At 42.8% G+C, this 23,661-nt stretch overlaps 2 protein-coding genes and 1 pseudogene across 3 annotated transcripts; 2 read left to right on the top strand and 1 right to left on the bottom strand.

Moving 5' to 3' along the window:
• Nucleotides 1–2,645: 2,645 nt before the first annotated feature.
• On the bottom strand, nucleotides 2,646–11,423 carry wdr20b (WD repeat domain 20b). The gene is made up of 5 exons (XM_083934352.1): nucleotides 11,337–11,423; nucleotides 9,340–9,661; nucleotides 6,306–6,488; nucleotides 4,689–6,167; nucleotides 2,646–4,401 (listed from the first exon to the last, which is right to left on the bottom strand). The coding sequence occupies exons 2-5, from the start codon at nucleotides 9,586–9,588 to the stop codon at nucleotides 4,345–4,347; spliced, it is 1,968 nt and encodes a 655-aa protein (XP_083790478.1). The 5' UTR covers nucleotides 9,589–9,661; nucleotides 11,337–11,423; the 3' UTR covers nucleotides 2,646–4,344.
• Nucleotides 11,424–12,650: 1,227 nt separating this feature from the next.
• Nucleotides 12,651–16,947, top strand: hsp90aa1.1 (heat shock protein 90, alpha (cytosolic), class A member 1, tandem duplicate 1). Its single transcript, XM_083934469.1, has 11 exons — nucleotides 12,651–12,800; nucleotides 13,468–13,614; nucleotides 13,725–14,091; nucleotides 14,217–14,350; nucleotides 14,455–14,757; nucleotides 14,878–15,043; nucleotides 15,200–15,390; nucleotides 15,496–15,643; nucleotides 15,766–16,034; nucleotides 16,149–16,482; nucleotides 16,577–16,947. Exons 2-11 carry the CDS (start codon nucleotides 13,468–13,470, stop codon nucleotides 16,684–16,686), a joined length of 2,169 nt encoding a protein of 722 aa, XP_083790595.1. The 5' UTR covers nucleotides 12,651–12,800; the 3' UTR covers nucleotides 16,687–16,947.
• Nucleotides 16,948–17,350: 403 nt separating this feature from the next.
• LOC310961975 (heat shock protein HSP 90-alpha-like) lies at nucleotides 17,351–23,603 on the top strand (annotated as a pseudogene). Its single transcript, XR_014593861.1, has 11 exons — nucleotides 17,351–17,486; nucleotides 19,110–19,259; nucleotides 19,468–19,827; nucleotides 19,932–20,056; nucleotides 20,180–20,511; nucleotides 20,593–20,755; nucleotides 20,852–21,044; nucleotides 21,446–21,593; nucleotides 21,705–21,973; nucleotides 22,088–22,421; nucleotides 23,358–23,603. The product of XR_014593861.1 is annotated as a heat shock protein HSP 90-alpha-like (transcript).
• Nucleotides 23,604–23,661: the final 58 nt, after the last annotated feature.

Genomic DNA, 23,661 nt, shown 5'->3' with positions numbered 1-23,661 from the left:
AGATGATTAAAGCAGGACCTTACACAAGCAATAGGATTCTCTTTTAATTCATTGAATTCCTATCAAGTGGGACCTATTTCCCCGGGGACGCAAGATAAATGTAGTTGTTTTCCAAGCTCCTAATGTATTCTATAGACCTTTGATTGCCATTCATATGGTCAGTATGTTGACGGGGGTTGGCTGCGTACCTAAGAAAACGAGATTAAAGTGCATATATTATAGTCCGTGTGATGTTTTTATGTAAAACATCTCTCGAAGCGGAAGCACCGATCCTGATTGATGCCTGCTCAGCATTGATGTGTGCAGCTCAGGGGGAGATCAGACAGTCAGTCAGAGCCCGTCATGTGTTGAGGGACACCCTGACAGGATAACCGGGCCTCTCCAGCCTGCTCGTCAAACTCTCCAACCCTTCCCTCCCTCTGATGCAACAGCCCGGCTGCTGCTTTAATGGCTGTGAGTGCTTGTGTTTCTTCTAAAAGTGACTCATAAATTATGGAGGAGCAGTTTTATTCCCCACTTGGAATATCAAATATATATGAGGCAGTAGGCATACATTTGTAAAGCGTGAGAGAGAGAGAGAAGGAGACAACAGGACATACATATGTAGACAACGTTTTCCCCGTTTGATCAAGCTATTGCAGTTAGATTCACTTAATGGTTATGAGGAATTCTCAAGCTCTCATTTGTCTGAGCAATACTGCGCCCCACTGGCCAAGCGTGAGTCAAACATGCCACACACTGGTTGTCAGTCCCATCAGCGCTGTAGAGTATGGACTGGGTACACTGGCTCATCATTCTGGGATAGGAGGAAAAACACGCTGGATTATTTGTACTTCCTTAATCTGATTAAACTTGTTTTGGACTGCACTAAGTCAATGGTGCCCTTGCAAATTACTAGTTAGTGGAAGGGGCCCAACCTCCAGACTGTGGGAGGGCGTGGGATGTCAGGCTTTATCCCAACTACATCTGGTAAGCCATAGGCTACAGGTACAGGAAGTAATGTATGTGGAAGAGTATCAAGAAACAAAGTTAATATCCAGACTAACGGCTGTTTCCTGGTCAATTTAGTAGAATGTAAGTGTTAAACTATACTTGAAGTTCAATAGGACCTCATCCGAAGTTGGTAAATGGAAAATATTGGAATATTATTGCTGGAATAATGGAAAAAAATCCATTACTTGTAAATGTAAAAGCCATATACATGTGTAGTGGGTAGACATCTGCGAGTGTATGTTGCATCCAGCTCCTATTATATAAAAAATATATGCTAATTGTTAGAAGTTAGAGGCAAGAGTTCCTATATTTTATTCTTTATTTTCTATACTTGTCCTTTGGGCTGTTTTCATGTTAGGGGATTGCTGTCGGTGCGGTTTAGCAGACAAGACGAGGCAGAAGTGAAAACTTCTCAGAGACACTAGCTTGTGAAGATGCTACTCAGGCTACCACACAGTTGACACCGTTTCAGCCCATGGACATCCACACTAATGTTTCTCTCCTCTCTAATTTCTGAAAAGCAGCCCTTAAGTGTTTTTATCGTTTTCAACCTCTTAAGCTCACGTCGGGTTAGGACTAGTGTTAAGAGCCTTAACTGTAAACCCCTGGACCAAAGTAGTTTGTTACATTATGTGTTAATAAGACTATATTTAATAAGAGATTATTGTTAATAATAGCATCATAAAAACATTTGTCACATTATGAGACATTTCTAAGCATTTATAAGAATTTTGAAAAGTTAGGAATGCACTTATCAGAACTTAACTCATGTGACATAATAAAGGATTAAACCCTAACAAGGCAATGTTCCTGCTTTATATCCAGTAGCTGGAAAAGCATAGTTAACTGTAAATGAGTGTATAGTTGTGTAGCTAATAAATGCTTAATAGGAAGTTTCTTGCAAGTGCTTATAGCTGTTGTATTGTATAACAATAAACGTGTTTATGATGCTTCTAACACAATCATCTCATAAGGACACATAAGAACCTTATTACCTATAATTAACACTTATTACAAGGACCTTGAATATAAAGTGTTACCCAAATGGGTGATATCAGGTATAAAATCTGGTAAACACCCAAATGAGCTTTATACTATTGCAGTTTTGAAATACAAAATGTTCCCATACACTCAGAACATTCCCCTGGGTGCTCTCAGCATCATCTAAAGTCTAATATCTCTCTCTAAATTTATCGCCAATGGACTGGTTCCGGACTTTTGACTCGATCACCTACCGTAGCACTCTAGTTTTTTGGTTTAGGAGTTTTTCCAAGTTTGAAAATGGGTGTAGTAGCCCTTTAATACCATGTCATGTCAAGCATTTTTGTTGAGTCTCATGCAAAATCTTTCCAATACCTTGTGTAATACGAGGTGTAAAGTGTTCAAGTACTAGCATACAGAGGCTGAGCTAAATGCTACTGTAATGGATTGCTTCTCTTACGCCAGTGGAGTGACATGAATCAGCGTTGTCCATTCTGTCACCTAATAAATTGTGCTGAGCCTGACCTCGGACCTCACGCGGAGGGAGACATGAAGGTATATTCCCAACTAATGAAGATGTTGATTCATGCGGTGAGCACATACACTTAATAAAGTGACACAAATGGAACGTGTAATCTGTCAAAGCTGTTTTAATAGGCGTCACATGGAGGAAAAGGCTCCCACTGTTAATACCCTCAGTCTTCCTATGTGGGTGCTCGAAAAACACGCTCACCTCAAGCACTTACACCATCAAGTGCCGACATTAGTTAGTTGGTATTCAGCACAGTGTCAAAATGTTTGTTCACAAGTTCAGCATCATTTCAGTTATTACTCACAGCACAGGACTCACATATTGCAGCCCTGGTCTGCAGAACACGGTTGTCAGTCTTAGTTGTTAGTTAAAGTGAATTCACACAAATGTTGATGGATGGACCTAGTGAGGGGGGGGGGGGGGGGGACTATGCCGGCGTAAGTCTTCCTGTGGTTTACCTGAGCTCGGAGTGATGGCTGAATTAGACCGCTGCGTCAGCGCCTACCTGCCTATGTTGTAAAAGGAATCTGCAGCGACAGGCTAGCTAGCATTCAGCACTACCTGTTAGATAAGAGGATGCCATAGATGTCTCCTATACCAAACGTTTCATTAATAAAAATACACCTGAATTCTCTTTATGTACAACAGAAAAGAAACATTTTCACCTGCATATTCAAGATTCATTTTTAATATTAGGTATAGATTTTCTGTATTAGAAATATCACTATTTTCTGAAATGAGGATCTTTGAACTAATGTAGTAATGATCATTTCACCCATAAATCATCGAAGTACAATATTTACATATAATACAGAGCCCATTTAATCTGAAACAATATTAAAATAAATGTTCAATAGATACAAAGGTTTTTTTTTTTTTAAATTCTATTTATATTTCAACCTTGTCAAGGAGTCCTTACACACTCCAAAAATGTAAAGCCATTCTCCTCTAACAAACTATTAAGTGCAAACAATTTTTATCCATATAAAAAACTATGATTGCAGCATCCAGCATTGAGACATTGGGCAATAACAAGCTGTTTCCCCAAGTGCTCCCAAAGCTGTCTTCAACATATTTTGCTTCCACCATCATTAAATCAAAATGGGGGAGGGGGGGGGGGGCAATGAAAGAAAGAAAAATGTGTGCAAATACACTTTAAAGTGTGATACCACTGATTAAAATATTTGTAAAGAGAGTCAAAAAAGCTCCACTTTCTCTTGAACAGGTATCGAGGACTGGGGCTGCACAAGAGATCGCCCAGGAAGTGAAAAATGAAAGAGACTTGGCATTGGGGATATGCTGCTGCTCCGAGACAGTCCCTCATCGTATTCCCTTTATCTGTGAATACATTTGAAGAAAGAAAATATGGGAAAGAGTCCAAATTAAACCCATATTAAAAGGTTGGGTTGCGGCATCACCACAATGCTTAAAGCATGTCTAGTCTTTGAAGATCTACAGGCACAAAAGGATTGGGTAGTAGAGTTTGTTATTTTTAGACTCGACACGACTTGATATGACCATAGATGGAATAATGAGCCACTCAATCCCTCCCATAAACCTCCTGGACGATTTAAAGCTTGCCATCTTCCTTCCGATAGCGCCCCTTTTCGACCCGAAACAAAAGGGCGACAGGTTCTCTAACCCTGGCTTGGCCAAACACTGGTTATCTAAACATGAGCAGTAACACAAAGAGAGCATCTGGGTGGTTGTAGTGATGAGAATGAAGGTGACACTGGAGGTCGTGTGGTGTGTGACAGTGTGTGAAGAAGCGCTGCAGGGCCTTGGTCATCCCCCGCCTCTGTTGCATGGAGCTGTCATTAGCAGCACCAGCACTGGGGCTATACTACTGTTCCACTGGGGGAGTTGGCTGGGTTGTTTTGAGATGATAGCAAACCCTGTGGAGAGACAGATAACACACATTGATAACAAACAACAGTGTTACTTGAATGCATTAAAAGAGGCAGAATAGTGAGGCCGTGAGGTTTACTGTCGGAGGAGATGCGCTATTTAATCATCAAAATGCCGAGGGTTTGGTGGTAATCTTGCATGAAATAACCAAAACCTTTGGCTGCACACGGTGGCATTAACAGCTTCTGGATGCAGCGAGAGAAATGCCTGTACTCGAGACAATGTAAGCTAAGAGGTGTCACATGACAGTATCCTCGAGAGGCCTGTCACTCACCACTTTCCCAGGCCTAGCCCATGTGCAAACGAAACCCTCCTGACAGGCTGTTACCAGACAGTCCTCAAGGAAGATTAACACAGTGAGTCTCTCGTGAGCGATCTTCTTGCACACCAGCGGCTCGAGCAGTGGCACGTCCTCCATGCGCGGGCACAGCGTGGTGCCCAGAGTCTTTGCCGCTTCTGCTTTTGCCGTCCGTGTTGAGCTAAGCTGGTTGAGCTTGTCACTACTCTTGCTGCTGATGTGACCCATGCTGTGGTTCCGCTTGTGGTCCTTCTCGTGGCGCTCCTTGCGTGTGTCGTGTAACGACAGGGTTGCAAACTTGCTGACGCCAGTGGCAATGAAAGCACTGTCAATGATGCTGTTGCCCTTGGCGGTGGTGTTGGTGGTTGTGGTGGTGGTGGTGGTTGTGTTGTTGGTGGTGGTGGTGCTGCTGCTGCTGCTGCCGTTGTGACTGTTGGGGGTGCTGCCCCCTGTTGGGTTGGAGGAGTGTGGCAAGCTGTTGGACCGAGGCAGGGTGCTGGGGAGGGAGTTAGCTGGGTTGCCACTGGTGCTACTATTGCTCGCATTGTCTTTACCATTTGTGCCACTGGGATTAGTGGTGGATACAGTAGTAGTAGTTGTAGTAGTAGTCGTTGCAGTAGTCGTACTGGTAGTAGTTTGTCCGGTGGCTGGAGGGCTTGTGGCACTCATAACATTTGTGTGAGTCCTAGTGCGGGACAAAGGGAGGTGAGGGAAGAGAATGTCCTCCGTTAGGTCCCACAGACACATCTGCGTATCCTGGCCCACTGAGCCAAATCTGTAGGTCACACTAACAGGCCTACTGTCCGTAGAGTTTCTCTTAGAAAGCCGAGAATGAGCGCTGTTGGCTCTGTCTCTGCCCGCACCAAAGTGAGTCTGCTCATGGAATTCCTCATCACTACCACTGAACTCAGCAGGGGGGTCACCGTCCTCCACACTTGTTGTAGAGTGGTCAAATGCCACCACACTCACCCACGATTTGTGACCATGCCCCCGTGCAATAACTCTGCAATCTGAAAATGACCAAACAGTCACCAGGTCGTCCTCCCCCCCTGCCACAATATATCGTCCATCTGGGCTCCAGCACACACACAGTAAGCCACCGAAGTAGCTCTTCATTGTTCCATGGAGCTCCGCAGCGTCGAAGCCAAACACCCGCAGGAAGCCATCCTGGCTCGCACAAGCCAGAAACTTGCCGTCCGGGGAGAAGGCGAACTCATTGAGTGCCCCTTCACCCACTGTCCAGCGCAGTAACGGGTTGCGAGCAGACTTGCTCTTGCAGGTATGCACAGCATAGTTTTCACCCTGCTTAAGGAGCTGGTAATGAGGTGCCGTGGTGCCGCAGGTGTTCTCCACGTTGTACAAATACATGCTGCCACTGGAGTGAGCCACCAGAAACAAGCTCTCGGAACCAGGAACCCATCGTACACACGTTACCCGTGACTTGTCTATAAGTCTCTGGGGGGGAAAGGGACAGAGAAAGAAAAGTAAACACAAAGACACTGGTCAGCTAGTTATACCATTCATTTATAATCGAAACAGAATGTTAGCATGATTTAAGTTGTCTTTTGTATATTTCAGCTCACTGGAACCCACCTCTTCATTGAAGAGTTTGCTGGTTTCCTTCTTTATTGGGTCGATGAGCTGCACCTGGCCTGCTGAGAAGCCCACCAGCAGGGAGACGCTCTCTGCTGTAGCTGTGATGGGGTTGAAGTCGTGACATGTAGGCTGTGTTCCTTTGTATATCCTCTTGTCTATGGGCTTACTAAGATCAGCAGCCTAGGGAAAAGGGACATAAACAAATGAGTTTAAAAAACAAAAGCCGTTTTAAGTGTTTTGACACTAATTAGAAAAGACAAGCAGCTGTAATTGTGATGGACACTTACTTGGCTATTATTTACTTTGTTCCTATTAACTATAGTGTATACAATGCCTCTCCTCCAAGGTGACCTCTGACACTTAACCCACAGCCTTTCTTCAAATATTGATTGTATAGGAAGATTGACTTACTTACTTACACACTTCAGTCACAGTAAACAACACCAAACCTATAAATCACTTTTGGTTCCACCAGGGGACATTATCCCAGATCAGAACACAATGAATGGGGTCAATTTAACTTAATAGTCTTCAGAAAAATACCAGCTTTTTAAAAACTAAAGTCTCTCATCAATACTTGCTGGGGACGGATTTCTTAAGAGCATTGTCGGCCGCTATCTTATCATTGTTGGTGTCTGCCTACAAAGTGCCGACTCAATGTTCCTGGTGCATGATACTAAGGAATTGTGACGCATGGAGAGTCATTTTCCAAAAATAGAGAGGCCCGGCCAAATGCTATAGGTTAACCGTTTAGTTTGTCTTCCAACAGGCGATTGACGCATAACTCTATTTAAATCAAACATGACACAGTGGGGATAAATAAAAAAAAGTGATATATATATATATATATATGGCTTTGTCATCTATTTTCCCCATCCCATATGACCCTACTGATAATTTTAGTAGGAAAAAGGAAGACAAGAAAATATGGGCTAAACCAGTAGTAGGTCTAAATCAAAAATGATAACACAGACCTGATGAACAGAACGACACTGGACCAGTGGAATTTGATATTTGTGATGGTGTTGTGCTTAAATGCCACGAGTCTCTTGTGGTCTATTTTATGCATTAAAACAGGGGCAGAGGAAAAGCTTTGGGGATGTAATTAAAAAGCTGTCAGTTTTGTCAAAGTGAGGCTGCTATAAATAAAATAAAATTAGAATATTTGGCAGATTTCCACATTTTAAGTGCGACCATAATGATACACGTCCCCTACTGGGTACCAGAATGTTTTACACAATAATGAGGCTTCATTAAAAAAGTTTATCAAACAAGTTGGGTTAATCAGACCGCTGGCTGTACGTAGAACAGTAGCATTTCGCAGTCAACTCAGTGGGTGGACATGATTGTCTAACAGCAGAATTAGCGACAAGTCACACCATTAAAATAAATATGAGAAGAGATGGGCTGAATGACTAGATCCCCAACTACTGAGATAAGTGGCTGGGCCCGGCACTAATGTTGACTAATTGTCCAATACTCCCCATCTAGTTTTTGCACGCTATCAGATTTGCAATGACATCCTTAGATGTTCGAGATCATGCCAACTCATTATCCAACTTCAACGGACTAATAAGGGTAAAAGAAGAATGATGTAGTCATAGTGACTTAGTTCAATCAAGAGCTGCAGGGAACATGCGCTCATCATCACAGTTTGGGCGGAACGCCAAAATATCACCAAGGCAAACAACGCTGCGCTGTCTCTGTCACATGGGAAAACCAATTGCACCATGCCTGCATCCCAAGAACATGATTGGTTGTAAATAGTACGGCACGATGTAGATATGTATGAGTCTCAGTTAACTGAAAACTATAGTTTCTCCCAAAAATAAATGGATCACACTTTAACTCTCACAATTAACACTTTAACCCACAATTGTCAGTAATGTGGATTGGCTCTATATACGGACGATCAAGTTATCTGTGCTCAATTTGTTTAAAATGGAAAAACGCTTTATTGAAAGATGATACCATATTTATCCACCTATACTGGCTGCTGCCAAAACTCATGATCAATATACAGTGAATCCTGATATAACTAAAAATACTGGTTGTGTTTGAAAGAAGTCAATGCTTAAGTTATTAAAAATGGTCCTAGAAATTAACCATTAAGCCTACATTTTAAATTCATAATCTGGTAACTATTTGCATTAAAACAACACTGGGTTAACACTGACACTGCTTTTTAAAGCTGAACGTGGCTGATACTGAGTCATACTCTGTTGTTTATGCCATCTTTGGCTGGTTGAGTCTACATGTTTTTTTACTGTGCTGTGAGATTGTGAGAAGACTGAGAGCACCTGGAATACAGAATAACAACAGAGTTCTCATATGGAGGCTACGCTGCCATTGTTAGATTGTGTTTTCTGTCGCTGGTTCAGGAACAAGCCCATCATCAGCACGATCACAGTCCCCATCCCTGCTGAACAAGACCAAAACGTGGCCCTCTGCAATGACATCATCACTGTGTGCGACCATTCAGTGGATCATATTACATCACATCCCCAACACTGACAGTAGAGAGTGCACACATCATTACATCACGAATAGGATGTGTTGTTGCTGTAGACTACAACTACCACCCCAACAGCCTACAGTGTTGACACTACTGTGTGTCTATGTCATGGGAACGATCAAATCAAATTTGACCCTGCTGCTGAGCATTGTTGACAACACTGATACAGCTGTAACATGCAAAAGAAGGAGGATAAACAAACGCAAAACAACATATGACATGACACGCTTAGTCACCGTTTACCCCTGACCGAGAGCTCAAAGAAACAGACGGACTCTGAAGCGCACACAAGTCTCATCGTAGCAAAAACAACTACTGTGGCGACGTTAGCTCAGACGGCTAATTAGCTCATAACTTAGCTAGGTCTGCTACATGGCCTTCCCCTGACAGCCTGCGCACTTCACTGACAGAGGCTGGGAGAGCTGACAGCCGCGGTGCAACACGTCTGGAGATGCCAAATCCACGGGCTGCTCCCGGAGAGCGCGGGCTTCGCCGCCGCTAGTTAACATTGTTTACCTTTCTCACGCCTTTGTAGATATAAAAGTACAGTTCCCGGCCCACATTGAAACAGATCCTGTCGCCGTTGCCGGACTGGTCGTTCACATTGACGAAGGAGACCTTGACGGGGTTGGAGCCCTGCGAGTTGAAAGGCACCCTGTTCGGGCGGCTGTATTCGGAGTGAGTGAGGAGTTTGTAGACGCCTTCTCGTGTGGTGAATTGAGTTTTAATTTCGTTCATCTCCTTCCCTCCTCCCTCCGCCGCCATCTTGGAAATTGGCGTTCATCCTTGTCCGAGCCCCGGATGTTACCGACGGCGCATGCGCTGGAGCCTTGAAGTCCTGCAGCCATGCGTAGAGAGAAGCATAAGTCATGTGAGGCTTAACTAGAAAAAGACTAGTGCAATGCTGCTGGACCATATACTGTATGGACCATGGCTGCTCAGTGGGCTTTATTGTAGAAACCAGCTTCAAGCCCCATAACCCGCACCGAATACACTAATAATATAATTTAGAAGAAGAATAAGAATAATAAAATTGATTTATTAAGCACCTTTCAAACAAAAAAGTGCTACACAGTAAAAACATAGAAATTAGAAGACAAATTATGAAATAATTTAGGAACTGAAGTGATGCACCTAATAGACTAATACTATAACTTATAATAAGAATAATACCATTTATTTATAAAGCACCTTTCATACAAATAAGGCAGCTCAAAGTGCTATACATAAAACATATACATTAGAAGACAACTATGAAGAACATTGCTTATAGCATTGAAAAGTAAAGTAATAAAGAAAACAGAAGAACAAATAATGAAATAGTTAAAGAATAAAGGAACTGAAGTGATGCACCTAATAGACTAATAATATAACTTATAATATGAATAATTCAATTTATTTATAAAGCCCCTTTCATACAAATAAGGCAGCTCAAAGTGCTATACATTAAAAGCATATAAGTTAGAAGACAACTATGAAGAACAGTGCTTACAGCTTTGAAAAGTAAAGTAATAAAGAAAACAGAAGAACAAATAATTAAATAGTTAAAGAATGAAGGAACTGAAGTGACAAGCAACTAACCACCAAAACCAATCATAAAACCAGCTTCAAGCCCAATAAGCCGCACCGAATAGACTAATAATTTAATTTATAATAAGAATAAGAATAATAAAATTGATTTATAAAACACCTTTCATACAAAAAAGGCAGCTCAAAGTGCTACACATTAAAAGCGTAAGAAATTAGAAGATAAAATAATAAATAAAAAACAGAAGAACAAATAATGAAATAGTTAAAGAATAAAGGAACTGAAGTGATGCACATAATAGGCTAATAATATAACTTATGATAAGAAAAATACCATTTATTTATAAAGCACCTTTCATACAAAAAAGGCAGCTCAAAGTGCTATACATTAAAAGCAAAGAAACTAGAAGACAACTATGAAGAACGGTGCATATAGCATTGAAAAGTAAAATAATAAATAAAAAAGAAGAACAAATAATTAAATAGTTAAAGAATGAAGGAACTGAAGTGACAAGCAACCAACCACCAAAACCAATCGTAAAAAAAGATTTAAAAATATCATAAAAGGAATAATAAAATAATAAAATGTCTTAAAAATGGTGGCCTTAAAGATGTGTTTTTAACAATTCTTAGAGGTTTTGACTGAGCCTGCCTCCCTGGTGGTTTTAGATAAGGAATTACATCATTTTGAAGCGTAAGTGAAAAAAGGTTCAGTTTTTATTTTCATACACATTACAGACAGTGTACTGACAGTGTAATGTAAGGCCATTTTAAAGACAGTGCATTGCTGTAATGGCTTAGATAATCTCTATAATGCTGATAATGTCTAATGTACATGTAAACTATAGCTAAAGCCAATAATATGGACACAGAAGACACAAAGTTATCACAGAAAAGACCCAGACTAGTACTGAAACCCATGGATCATCATGGACATAAACATCCCTTTCTGTATCATTGCTCAATCCACACATGCATGGACTCACCGTCTTATTCAGGAAACTATTAAGCTATGGGGAAACTGGCCTCTTGATTTGGAAAATATCGCCTTACAGTGATTGCGACAGTTCTCCCTCTTTCTCAGTAACATGGACAGTCAGCTTCTAGTAGGGTCTGCTATAAACGGCAAACATTTGTATTACATAACAGATCTGTAGCAAGTGCAATATAGTGCCATCGTCTGGTCAGCTGGAGTCACTAACACTCACATTGGACCAGAGAATTCTAGTGTGCTAGTTCAAACAAGGTTGGACTTACTTTGTAGTCCCACATTTTGAAATACTGTGTGAGTTTATGGTATATTGCCAGGGTTTATGTACAGGTCATGATGTTAAATTTTCACCACCATTTTTTAAAAACTGTTCTAGTCATAATCATGATTCCTTCAGTTGTGAAATACTGCAACAACGTCAAATCATACCACTGAAAATAATTCATTATAGTGGTTCTCAGTACAGTTAACAACACATTAAAATGCTTTTAATTAGCCCAAAGAACACTTGTCAAAGCCCCAGGGCAGAGTCTACATTGCTGAACTTTTAAACTCCAAACCCACTTAGCGTAATCTTTGGTCGTCACACCTGGGCCTTCTATTCCTTCCAACGAATAATTGTGCAAAATTGTGGGAAATACATTTGGAAACATTGTTTTTCTTCTTCTTCTGTTTGCAAAGGCCACCGGGTGATGAAGGCTGCAAGATGTGGCCTTTCAACTTTGACAAAATTTCCAGTTGGTGGACCTTGTACTAAGATTATTTTTGTCAAGTAGCTATAAGATAGTTTCTTAATATTAATTATGTTTTAAAATATGACATAAACTTATACACTCTCCCAAGGAACAGCTTTCTCTGTGAAACCTTTGAGATTCAGCCCAATCTTGCACGCCAAAAAAAGAAATGAGCCCGTTGTCCATAGGAAGCCTTATGGTATGTGTGTGTGTGTGTGTGTGTGTGTGTGTGTGTGTGTGTGTGTGTATGTGTGTGTGTGTGTGTGCATCCAATGAGACACGGTGACAGCAGCTGATAGCACAGCTGTGACGCTTACTGGGGGGTATGGGGCCTAAAAGCTAGACAAGCTATCAGGAAAGCTCTCAGTTGTGAGTGACAGGCACTCCTTGTGACTCCGCAGCCCTAAAAGGACACATAAACTTTAGGGCTCTGGTGTCTCACTTGCCACCCCCCCTCTCCAGGCCTTTCCCCAACACCCCCATAATGCAGTGAACACGTATCTTCTGGAAGCTTCTGAATGGGAGCTTCGAGAAACCCCACCCTTAAGTATAAAAAGACACCGGCATATCGTGGGGGTCTGCATAGAGTCACTTGAACACACCAAGACTAAACTGCCCACGGGAGGAGCAGCAAACTTGGAGCTTTTCAAGAGCAGAAGGCAAGCTTAGTGATACATTTCACGGCTATCAGCAAGAAGCAACTGTAGGAAAAGATTCTATTCAAGGTAAGACTGAAACACCTAAGTACAGCATTGCTGTTTTAATGGAGAAAATGGTCAAATTTATATTATATGAGGTGCTTAAATGGTAGGAGCAAGTAACAAAGTAACTGATATCAGTTATTTGTAATGTGGCAGAACAGCTCCTTTACCATTACTATTCTAATGAGACTGTAACGTGCAAGGAACACATGGCGAGCAGGGTGACCCTGAGTGTGGGAGCAATGGCGGATGAGCAGGAAAAGCAGTTTCATATCTCAGAACAGAATTTTAAAAAACAAACATTACAGTCGTAGGGGCAGTGATTGAATGCAATGAACTCACATAGATACTTTTGTGCGGCCTTTAATCCTTAATATAAAGCAAAAATATCCTTTAACATAAAGGTTGTAAATGACACATGGTGAACCCTAGGGGGCTGGGACAAGTATCAGAACTCCACCCATTTAGCAAATGGCAAGTCTGTGATTGACATAATGGAACATGTGTTCGTCTCATGCCATGAGGCTAAAAGGGGGAGAAAGAGATTTCAAATGTAACAGGAAATGATTTCCAAGATATCTGACTTTAATTTGAAAGAAAAAAAATATAATTTATAAAATATATTTTATATAATATATATATTACAAAATGCTTAGGGTTTCAGATTAACATCATTTGTGCTTTCCTTCAGATGCCTGCCGCTGGAAACGTCATGGAGGAGGACGTGGAGACCTTTGCCTTCCAGGCTGAGATCGCTCAGCTTATGTCCCTCATCATCAACACCTTCTACTCAAACAAAGAGATCTTCCTTAGGGAGCTCATCTCAAACTCCTCAGATGTAAGTGGAATAAGCACTTTATCACACAAGTTCCCATGATTTTCAAACGTAAGCAGCCCTCACATGAAGGCAAACATCACTATTGTAACAACCGTATCCTTTCCGGACAGGCCTTGGACAAAATCAGATATGAAAGCTTGACAGACCCCAGCAGACTTGAATCCTGCAAGGAGCTGAAGATCGAAATCACGCCCGACCTGCACGCTCGCACCTTGACCTTGATGGACACAGGTATCGGCATGACCAAGGCCGACCTGATCAACAATCTGGGCACAATTGCCAAGTCTGGCACCAAGGCTTTCATGGAGGCTCTGCAGGCTGGAGCCGACATCTCTATGATCGGTCAGTTTGGTGTGGGCTTCTACTCTGCCTACCTGGTGGCTGAGAAGGTGACAGTCATAACCAAGCACAATGATGACGAGCAGTACATTTGGGAGTCTGCAGCTGGAGGCTCGTTCACAGTCAAACCTGACTCTGGTAAGTTCCTTCATCGGTGTATATATACATTGAATTTAATATTCACCAGTATGCCTGATGAATATTATCTGACCCATAAGACACTGCTCTCATCATATCTTTTTTAATTGTATTGCCACTTTTAGGAGAGTCCATTGGCAGAGGCACAAAAGTGATCCTTCACCTCAAAGAAGACCAGACAGAATACTGTGAGGAGAAGCGCGTCAAGGAAGTCGTGAAGAAGCACTCACAGTTCATCGGCTACCCTATCACACTTTATGTAATTAAACGACAATAACACTTTTCAGCCTTAAAAACCATATAATAACCTATGATATTGACATGTACAAATTCCTAAATCGCCCATCTTTCCGTGTATTCAAGGTGGAGAAGACAAGGGAGAAAGAAGTGGATCTTGAAGAAGGAGAAAAGGAAGAGGAAGCAGAGAAAGATGCTGAGGACAAGGACAAACCTAAGATCGAGGACGTGGGCTCTGACGAGGACGAGGACACAAAGGAGGGCAAGAACAAGAGGAAGAAGAAGGTCAAGGAAAAGTACATCGATGCCCAGGAGCTGAACAAGACCAAGCCAATCTGGACCCGTAACCCCGATGACATCACCAATGAAGAGTACGGAGAGTTCTACAAGAGTCTCACCAACGATTGGGAGGACCACCTTGCTGTCAAGGTGAGCCAAGTCTACTGACAATACACGCAGAAGAGTGCCACCTAACTACCTCTATGCAAAACTGAACATCGTTTAACGTGATATTTTTTAAGCTAATAAATTAATTCTTGTATTTTGCAGCATTTCTCAGTGGAGGGTCAGCTGGAGTTTCGTGCATTGCTCTTCGTACCCAGGAGGGCTGCGTTCGACCTCTTTGAGAACAAGAAGAAGAAGAACAACATCAAGCTGTACGTGCGCAGAGTCTTCATCATGGACAACTGCGATGAGCTCATCCCTGAATACCTCAGTGAGTAACATTATATATCACCAATCATTCACCTAATTTTTTTTGTCTGATCTTTCTAATGTTTAAGTCCTAATTGTGAGTGAGATTACTGTGTTTTTTCTACATTAAGTTTGTCTGGCTTTAGAGATCTAAACGGTCTTTCTCTTCTCTATTCAGATTTCATCAAGGGTGTGGTGGACTCTGAGGATCTGCCCCTGAACATCTCCAGAGAGATGCTGCAGCAGAGCAAGATCCTGAAAGTCATCCGCAAGAACCTGGTCAAAAAATGCTTAGAGCTCTTCACTGAACTCACCGAGGACAAGGACAACTACAAAAAGTACTACGAGCAGTTCTCCAAGAACATCAAGGTAGGAGCTCACCTTGCTCAATGAATGCCTTTAACTCTAACCCTTCAGATGGAAAGTCTTAATTTGAAATGTTTACTCTGAGTAACACATCATTTCCGGTTTTAGCTCGGCATCCACGAAGACTCTCAGAACAGAAAGAAGCTGTCTGACATGCTGCGCTACTACACCTCGACCTCTGGAGAGGAGATGGTTTCCCTGAAAGACTATGTGTCACGCATGAAGGACAACCAGAAACACATCTACTACATCACAGGTTTGCTATTCGACTCGCTTCTTTTTCTTTCTTTTTTTTACAAGTTAGCTTCAAAGTTTTCTCAAAAGTGATTAAGCAATTAGCGTTTTGTTTCAGTTCATTTACATTTTTTACTTTTACAGGTGAGACCAAAGACCAGGTGGCTAACTCTGCCTTTGTGGAGCGCCTCCGCAAAGCCGGCCTTGAGGTTATTTACATGATTGAGCCCATCGACGAGTACTGTGTCCAGCAGCTGAAAGAGTATGATGGCAAGAACCTGGTTTCGGTGACCAAGGAAGGCCTGGAGCTGCCTGAGGATGAGGAAGACCTGAAGAAGCAGGAGGAGCTCAAAAATAAGTTTGAAAACCTTTGCAAGATCATGAAGGACATACTCGACAAGAAGATCGAAAAGGTAAAGGAAATGGCTATCTTAATCTATTTTAATCTTGCAGTGTGATTTCCCCTCACATAGTACGGCCGATTTTGTGATCATCCCAATAATACCACATAAATTCCCTATTGACAGGTCACAGTCTCCAACCGCCTGGTCTCTTCCCCCTGCTGCATCGTCACCAGCACCTACGGCTGGACGGCCAACATGGAGAGGATCATGAAGTCCCAGGCCCTAAGGGACAACTCCACCATGGGCTACATGACAGCTAAGAAGCACCTGGAAATCAACCCTATGCATCCAATTGTGGAGACGTTGAGGGTGAAGGCAGAGGCGGACAAGAACGATAAGGCTGTGAAGGACCTGGTCATCCTCCTGTTCGAGACCGCCCTGCTGTCTTCAGGATTCACACTGGAGGACCCACAGACGCACGCCAACCGCATCTACAGAATGATCAAGCTCGGTCTTGGTAAGTGTTTTTCTCATTACATGAATTAGTCTGCTTATTACAGTCTGCGTTAATAAATGGCTTTGGTTGCTAATGAATGCCTCCTCATTCACAGGTATTGATGACGACGATTCTGCAGTTGAGGACCTCATTCAGCCCGCTGATGAAGATATGCCCGTCTTGGAAGGAGACGATGACACATCAAGAATGGAGGAAGTTGACTAAAAATACTGCTTGCTTAATGATTATTTTTTGTAATTATTGCTTCTTCAAATAGGCATGTCACTCCGACACAACTCCCATTTCTTAAACAGTATTAACGAGTCAATAGAAGTTAATTAACGGGATTAATGTAGGCCACAGTGTGGCTTAGACTACATCGTATCAGCTGCTTTAATACTAAACTACTGACAACCATTAAGAGTAATATCAAGTCACTGGGCATTTGAGGGACATACTCTTTTTGTAACTGTTACATTTTTTATGAAATGCATTCACATTTGTAATAAAAATATTTCAATAAGAAGACCTGAAGTCCTGCTTACTGAATCTACCGGATGCAGACTCGTATCCCTTTGTGTGGTGCTTATAAAAGTGATACTACAGGTGAAGCACTCTCATCATCAACTCCATCTCTTATGGTGCTCTCTATCTTCTGGAATTTTCAATGAACACCCCACGGTTCATTCTAGTTCCTCACCCATAAAATATGCTCATCCCCCGGGTCAGCGTCCCCTCCTTTAGTCCCGCCTCCTCCAGCCAAGAGTACATAGAGGGCGGGCGCACACACCATGATTGACAGCCCGCTTCGGCCTGTCAGCGTCCACCGCCGAGCTGTAACTAGGAGGAAGATCCCAGATGGTTCTGGAAGCTCAGGTCAGGATTTCTGGAACAGTCTGAGAGGATAGAAAAGCCGCACACAGCGAACTTGTGCCGGCTTTAGAGGTGTCAGGAGCCGGGGTTCCTACGACGGAAACGACCTCCACACAGTCACACCGGGAGTTTTCGACACTCTGACGACCAAGGTAAATAAATACAATATGTGTATAGAATGATACAATTACAACGAGATACCAGCTGATAAAATAATATAGCACTTTGGCATTCATTTTTAATGTCATCTTACATAAGCTCAGTCAATAACACAACTGTTTTCTATCAAAGCTGATATATTTTTTAAAACATTGCAATAATAAGACATTATTCTGCCATGCCTGGATGCAAATGGTGAAGCCTTTGAGTACACTTTGTCGTCCCGTTACACCGTGTGCCGTTAATCAGCTTATGACACCACTTAACGTTATTTGTGCCATTTGTTTTTTACGTTATTACGGTAAAAAAGCTTATTCCCCTCGGCGTGTCAGCGTTAACTTATGCTTAACTTTCCCAACGTTACGCGGAATGAACTCTCCTGCCGACGTTACCTGTGCGGGGTGACAGCCGCCACATGGACCACACTATGCGGTCAGTGCGGTGCGCCTGTCAGGCAGGAATTATGTTAAGCGGGGCGCACAATTTAATGAACCCTAATCAGATTTTGTCGAGCTGCTGCGAGATCTTTCGCAGAGTTCCTGTGCACGGCACCGGTGATTTCAGTGCGGGCTTACAGTGGAGCTCAGGGCTGCTCATTCACAGCAAAACCTCCTCAGAAGGTTAAGGTCAAAAGATGCGAGAGTTAGATTTCTATGGAAACTGCTAGAGTTTGGTTGCATCCCTGGTACCTTCTAGAAACGTGCAGTTTTCCCGGGAAACCGACAGGTGGAGTCATTTCTAACTGATATATAAGCCTAGCCACGCGCTCCAGGCTGATCAAGCAGTAACCAGCCCTGTTAAAATGAACTGCAGTAGGGGGGGGGGGGTTACAATGCAATTACACGGTCATGATCCACTATCAACTTTCTACATTTTCCACATATTCTTTGTTTTTGCAGGAAATAAAATGTATATTATGTAACATGCGCAGAGGCAGGTGGATTTGATCTCATTTGCCAAAGATGGATTATAGACAGTTGGAGTATTGTGACTGTCTGTCACACCACCTGCCTGGACAAGTTCTAATGCATATGTCACTATTACTTTGGACAACTCACGTCACCTCTACTGATTGTTTGATGGTGCCTTAATAATGGCACTGACAGGTGATGGACAAATCTGAATGGGTTCTCATTAACATAAGTCTTGTAATAAAGACTGGTATTGTGTCAGAGGTATTTATTCACCTGTAGTTATTGAGACGAGTAACTTGTGGTGGTGTTGATTCTGATCTATTATATTGTAAGGTGTAATTACTTGCATATTACCAGAGGGTAACTGGCATTGCTTGTAGGTGTGACAGAGTAGTGACTCACTGCGCTGCAGCTGATCCACAGACCAATGCACATGATTGGTCCATAGCATGCCTGTGTAACTGCAAAAAATGATTTGAGAACAAATATAATTAATTACTGAGTGAGACTCAAAAGTGTACAGTAATGTCAACATTACTCCTTGTGGCAATGCATTCATTGTTCTAATCTAATTAAAACAAATGTGTAGGACTGAGCTTTAGGGAGACAAATGGTGAGAATTTATTTTGTGTGTGTGCATTTGTAATCTATGATACAGCCCATGCATGTTCTAAAAATAGTCATTTCCCCCCCTCTGCTTAGATGCCTGAATCACACGACCAACAAATGGAGGAGGAGGCTGAGACGTTTGCGTTCCAGGCTGAGATCGCTCAGCTGATGTCCCTCATCATCAACACTTTCTATTCCAACAAAGAGATCTTCCTTAGGGAGCTTATCTCTAACTCCTCAGATGTACGTTTGTCATGCTATTAGTCCAAAGCTGTTCCCCTCATGTCATTTTGTGTCAAAGGTGTTTTATTGAGCTTGTTTTAAATGTGAGTTCTGTTATACATTGTGGCTATAAGACATAGAAATATGCAGATAAGGAATAGAGAAATCCTGAACAATTGAAAAAGGAATTGTTTAAATTTGTGTGAACTATCCCTTTTTCCCCTTCCAGGCTCTGGACAAAATTCGCTACGAGAGTCTCACTGACCCAACCAAGCTGGAAAATGGCAAGGACCTCAAAATAGAAGTAATTCCAACAAAGAGGAACGCACCCTGACCCTTATTGACACGGGTATCGGCATTGACCAAGGCCGACCTGATCAACAACCTGGGGCACAATCGCCAAGTCTGGCACCAAGGCTTTCATGGAGGCTCTGCAGCGGAGCGACATCTCTATGATCGGTCAGTTTGGTGGGTTCTACTCTGCCTACCTGGTGGCTGAGAGGGTGACAGTCATAACAAGCACAATGATGACGAGCAGTATGCTGGGAATCCTCTGCTGGAGGCTCATTTACGGTGAAAGTTGACAACTGTAAGTAAAGTGTTCATTTGTCCCATTAACAATGTTGTTCTATTAATAGAGGGGTACCTCTAGGAGGTGAAGGGTTATTTGTCATTTGGATTTTCCCCATATAGCTGAACCCATGGGTCGTGGCACAAGGTAATCTGCACTTGAAAGATTGACCAGATGGAGTACATCGAGGAGAAAAGATCAGGATTGTGAAAAGCATCACAATTCATTGGCTATCACTCACATCTTTGTAAGTTTTTACTTAAGTTGTTTATAAAAACGATTCACGATTCACGTTAGTTAACCCGGGTTAATAGTAATCAGAACATTAGAGTGAACTGGAGTGATGATTCAAATTTTTTTTTTGTTTAAGGATGGAGAAAGAGCGTGACGAAGAGGTGAGGATGAGGAGGAGAGGAGAAAGGAAAGACAAGGATGATGAAGAAGAGGAAAAGGACGAGGACAAGCCTGAGATTGAGGATGTCGGGTCAGATGAAGAGCACGTCCACGACCACGACCACGACAAGTGTTCAGACAAGAAAAAGAAGAAGAAGAAGCGAAGTATGACAGGAGAAGTACATTGACCAGGAAGAGCTGAACAAGACCAAACCCTCTGACTCGTAACCGGACGACATCACTAATGAGGAGTACGGAGAGTTCTACAAGAGTCTCACCAATGACTGGGAAGACCACCTGGCTGTCAAGGTAGATCTCATAAGGATTGTTTTTTTGTCTGTATCGGAATAACAGTCCCTATACTGACCCGATCAACCCGCTTTCTCGCAGCACTTTTCGAGGGTCAGCTGGAATTCCGCGCCCTGCTCTTTGTGCCTCGCCGCGCTCCCTTCGACCTCTTTGAGAACAAGAAGAAGAAGAACAACATCAAGCTGTACGTGCGGCAGAGTCTTCATCATGGACAACTGCGATGAGCTCATCCCTGAATACCTCAGTTAGTAACATTATATATCACCAATCATTCACCTAAAAACTACATTAAGTGTGTCTGGCTTTGGAAGTCTAAGCGGCCTTTCTCTTCTCTATTCAGATTTCATCAAGGGTGTGGTGGACTCTGAGGATCTGCCCCTGAACATCTCCAGAGAGATGCTGCAGCAGAGCAAGATCCTGAAAGTCATCCGCAAGAACCTGGTCAAAAAATGCCTTAGACGCTCTTCACTGAACTCGCCGAGGACAAGGACAACTACAAAAAGTACTACGAGCAGTTCTCCAAGAACATCAAGGTAGGTCCTCACCTTGCACTCTGCAAGCTGGAGTGCTCTTGACAAATGCAGTTTGAGTTTTAGCAGGACAGAGCGTATGTTGGCTGCCTGTTTGAAGCTTAACAAGAACCTCTGTAAGTGTAGTTAATGATTACTGTTTGTCAGGCTTTTACGCAGTAGCCATCTGTCTGATCCTTTGGCCATATTGTCCTAATGAAAAGCTGCTTTGAGTCTGGTTTGGTGCTCGTTAGTGCCATCATCCGTTTAACACTCTCTGGATATCAGTGCTTGCACCTTGCATCTTTTTCATGTTTTTGACATAGTTGTTGTAATGTAATTTAAATCTGGTAGAACATAATTAAAATGATGCAACTTTCTCTTAAACCGCATGTTACTGACATTTAGATCTATTGGTTTTTCAGCTTGGCATCCACGAGGACTCTCAAAACAAAAAGAGACTGTCCGAGCTGCTGCGTTACTACACCTCTGCCTCTGGAGACGAGGTGGTTTCCCTGAAGGACTATGTCACGCGTATGAAGGACAACCAGAAACACATTTACTACATCACTGGTGAGGATGCTCTTCATCAATACACTGCGCGTGTAAATTTAAAAAGTGCTTTTAAAATGATGTGAACAGCGCAAATTAATGTTTTATTGCATACATTGCCATGTATTTCAGGTGAGACCAAAGACCAGGTGGCTAACTCTGCCTTCGTGGAGCGCCTCCGCAAAGCCGGCCTTGAGGTTATTTACATGATTGAGCCCATCGACGAGTACTGTGTCCAGCAGCTGAAAGAGTTTGAGGGCAAGAACCTGGTTTCGGTGACCAAGGAAGGCCTGGAGCTGCCTGAGGATGAGGAAGAGAAGAAGAAGCAGGAGGAGAAGAAGGCTCAGTTTGAGAACTTGTGCAAGATCATGAAGGACATCTTGGAGAAGAAGGTGGAGAAGGTGAGAATTTTCATACAGTTAACAGCTTTCAACCATCCCTGAGGTGTTGTATTACTTTATAGTGTGTATAGTGTGTAATCAGAGCATGGTGTTAATTACTGTTTACCTCCACAGGTCACAGTCTCCAACCGCTTGGTCTCTTCCCCCTGCTGCATCGTCACCAGCACCTACGGCTGGACGGCCAACATGGAGAGGATCATGAAGGCCCAGGCCCTGAGGGACAACTCCACCATGGGCTACATGGCTGCTAAAAAGCACCTTGAGATCAACCCTGAACACCCAATCGTGGAGACCCTGAGGCAGAAGGCAGAGGTTGACAAGAACGACAAATCTGTGAAGGATCTGGTCATCCTGCTCTTTGAGACTGCCCTGCTGTCTTCAGGATTTACCTTGGATGACCCCCAGACCCATTCCAATCGCATCTACAGAATGATCAAGCTGGGTCTTGGTGAGTATCTGTGTTTAATGATACAATGAGCTTTCACGACATTTTTACCAGCCTAAAGAATACCAGCAATAGCAACACTGACATTCTTTTCACTGTGTGTGTGTGTGTGTGTGTGTGTGTGTGTGTGTGTGTGTGTGTGTGTGTGTGTGTGTGTGTGTGTGTGTGTGTGTGTGTGTGTGTGTGTGTGTGTGTGTGTGTGTGTGTGTGTGTGTGTGTGTGTGTGTGTGTGTGTGTGTGTGTGTGTGTGTGTGTCCTGGAAACACCTACTGTATCAGGAACTACCCCAGAGGAGGTTTTGAGTATTATGCTAGGTGTTTATATGTCTGTCTGTGGACAGGTTTTGTTGCCGTGATAGCGTCACAACTGTGCAAGATAGAGTTATGAAACTTTACAGGTGTTTAGTTTAGATCCAAATGAAGGCAAAGCTCGAAAATGGGTGTGATCTGAAGAAGGGGGCTGGAAGAAGGGAAGTGGCTCCTTACTTTATGGCGCTGGCCCAATAACCGTGCAAGATACAGTCACGAAACCTTACAGGATGGCTAGTTGATTTCAAAGTGAAGGTGAGTGACGTTAAAAAGGCCAGGGACGTACAGTAGTGGGGCAATGGCCCCTTCCCTACCTCAGGCCCCCTGGACCACATCTCACTAAGCCTTCATGTTGATCTAAAGTACACACCTGTAAAGTGTCCTGACCGAATCATGTGACCGTTATCACAGTGAAAAACACAGACAGACAGATATATATAATCACCTGGCAAAATACTCAAACTTCCTGTGTTAGTTGCTGCTACAAGAGGTGTCTCCAGGACTACATTTTTTCATGAAGACACAAACACTCACAGACTCACACGGCTGGTAACCTGCGTCACACACACAGCTGATTAAAAACAATAACCTCGCTTCACTGACTTGTAATCTGTTTCCTTCCTGTTTTTAGGTATTGATGAAGATGATCTGACACCAGAAGAAGTCACACCTGCCCCCACTGAAGACATGCCCCCTCTTGAGGGGGACGACGATGACACATCTAGGATGGAGGAGGTGGATTAGGCCGGTTTCCACTGCCTGTTAGGGTTCAGAAGTAGTGTTCAACCAACTTCCAAAGTTTAATGTTGTAAATGAGCCTGGGGTGGTCCTTCCCTCAACTGTTTTTTTGACTATTTTTACTCTATCTCCTCGCATTGACCCCATGCAGTTCAGAGTCATTCCTTTTAGAACAATCTTTTTTTAAGTTGTCACTT

The sequence above is a fragment of the Echiichthys vipera genome (assembly GCF_963691815.1).
Source record: "Echiichthys vipera genome assembly, chromosome: 19".
In the NCBI taxonomy this organism is placed as follows: domain Eukaryota; kingdom Metazoa; phylum Chordata; class Actinopteri; order Perciformes; family Trachinidae; genus Echiichthys; species Echiichthys vipera.
The sequence above is the reverse complement of the archived record's forward strand: the minus strand, read 5'-3'. Positions and strand labels throughout refer to the sequence as shown.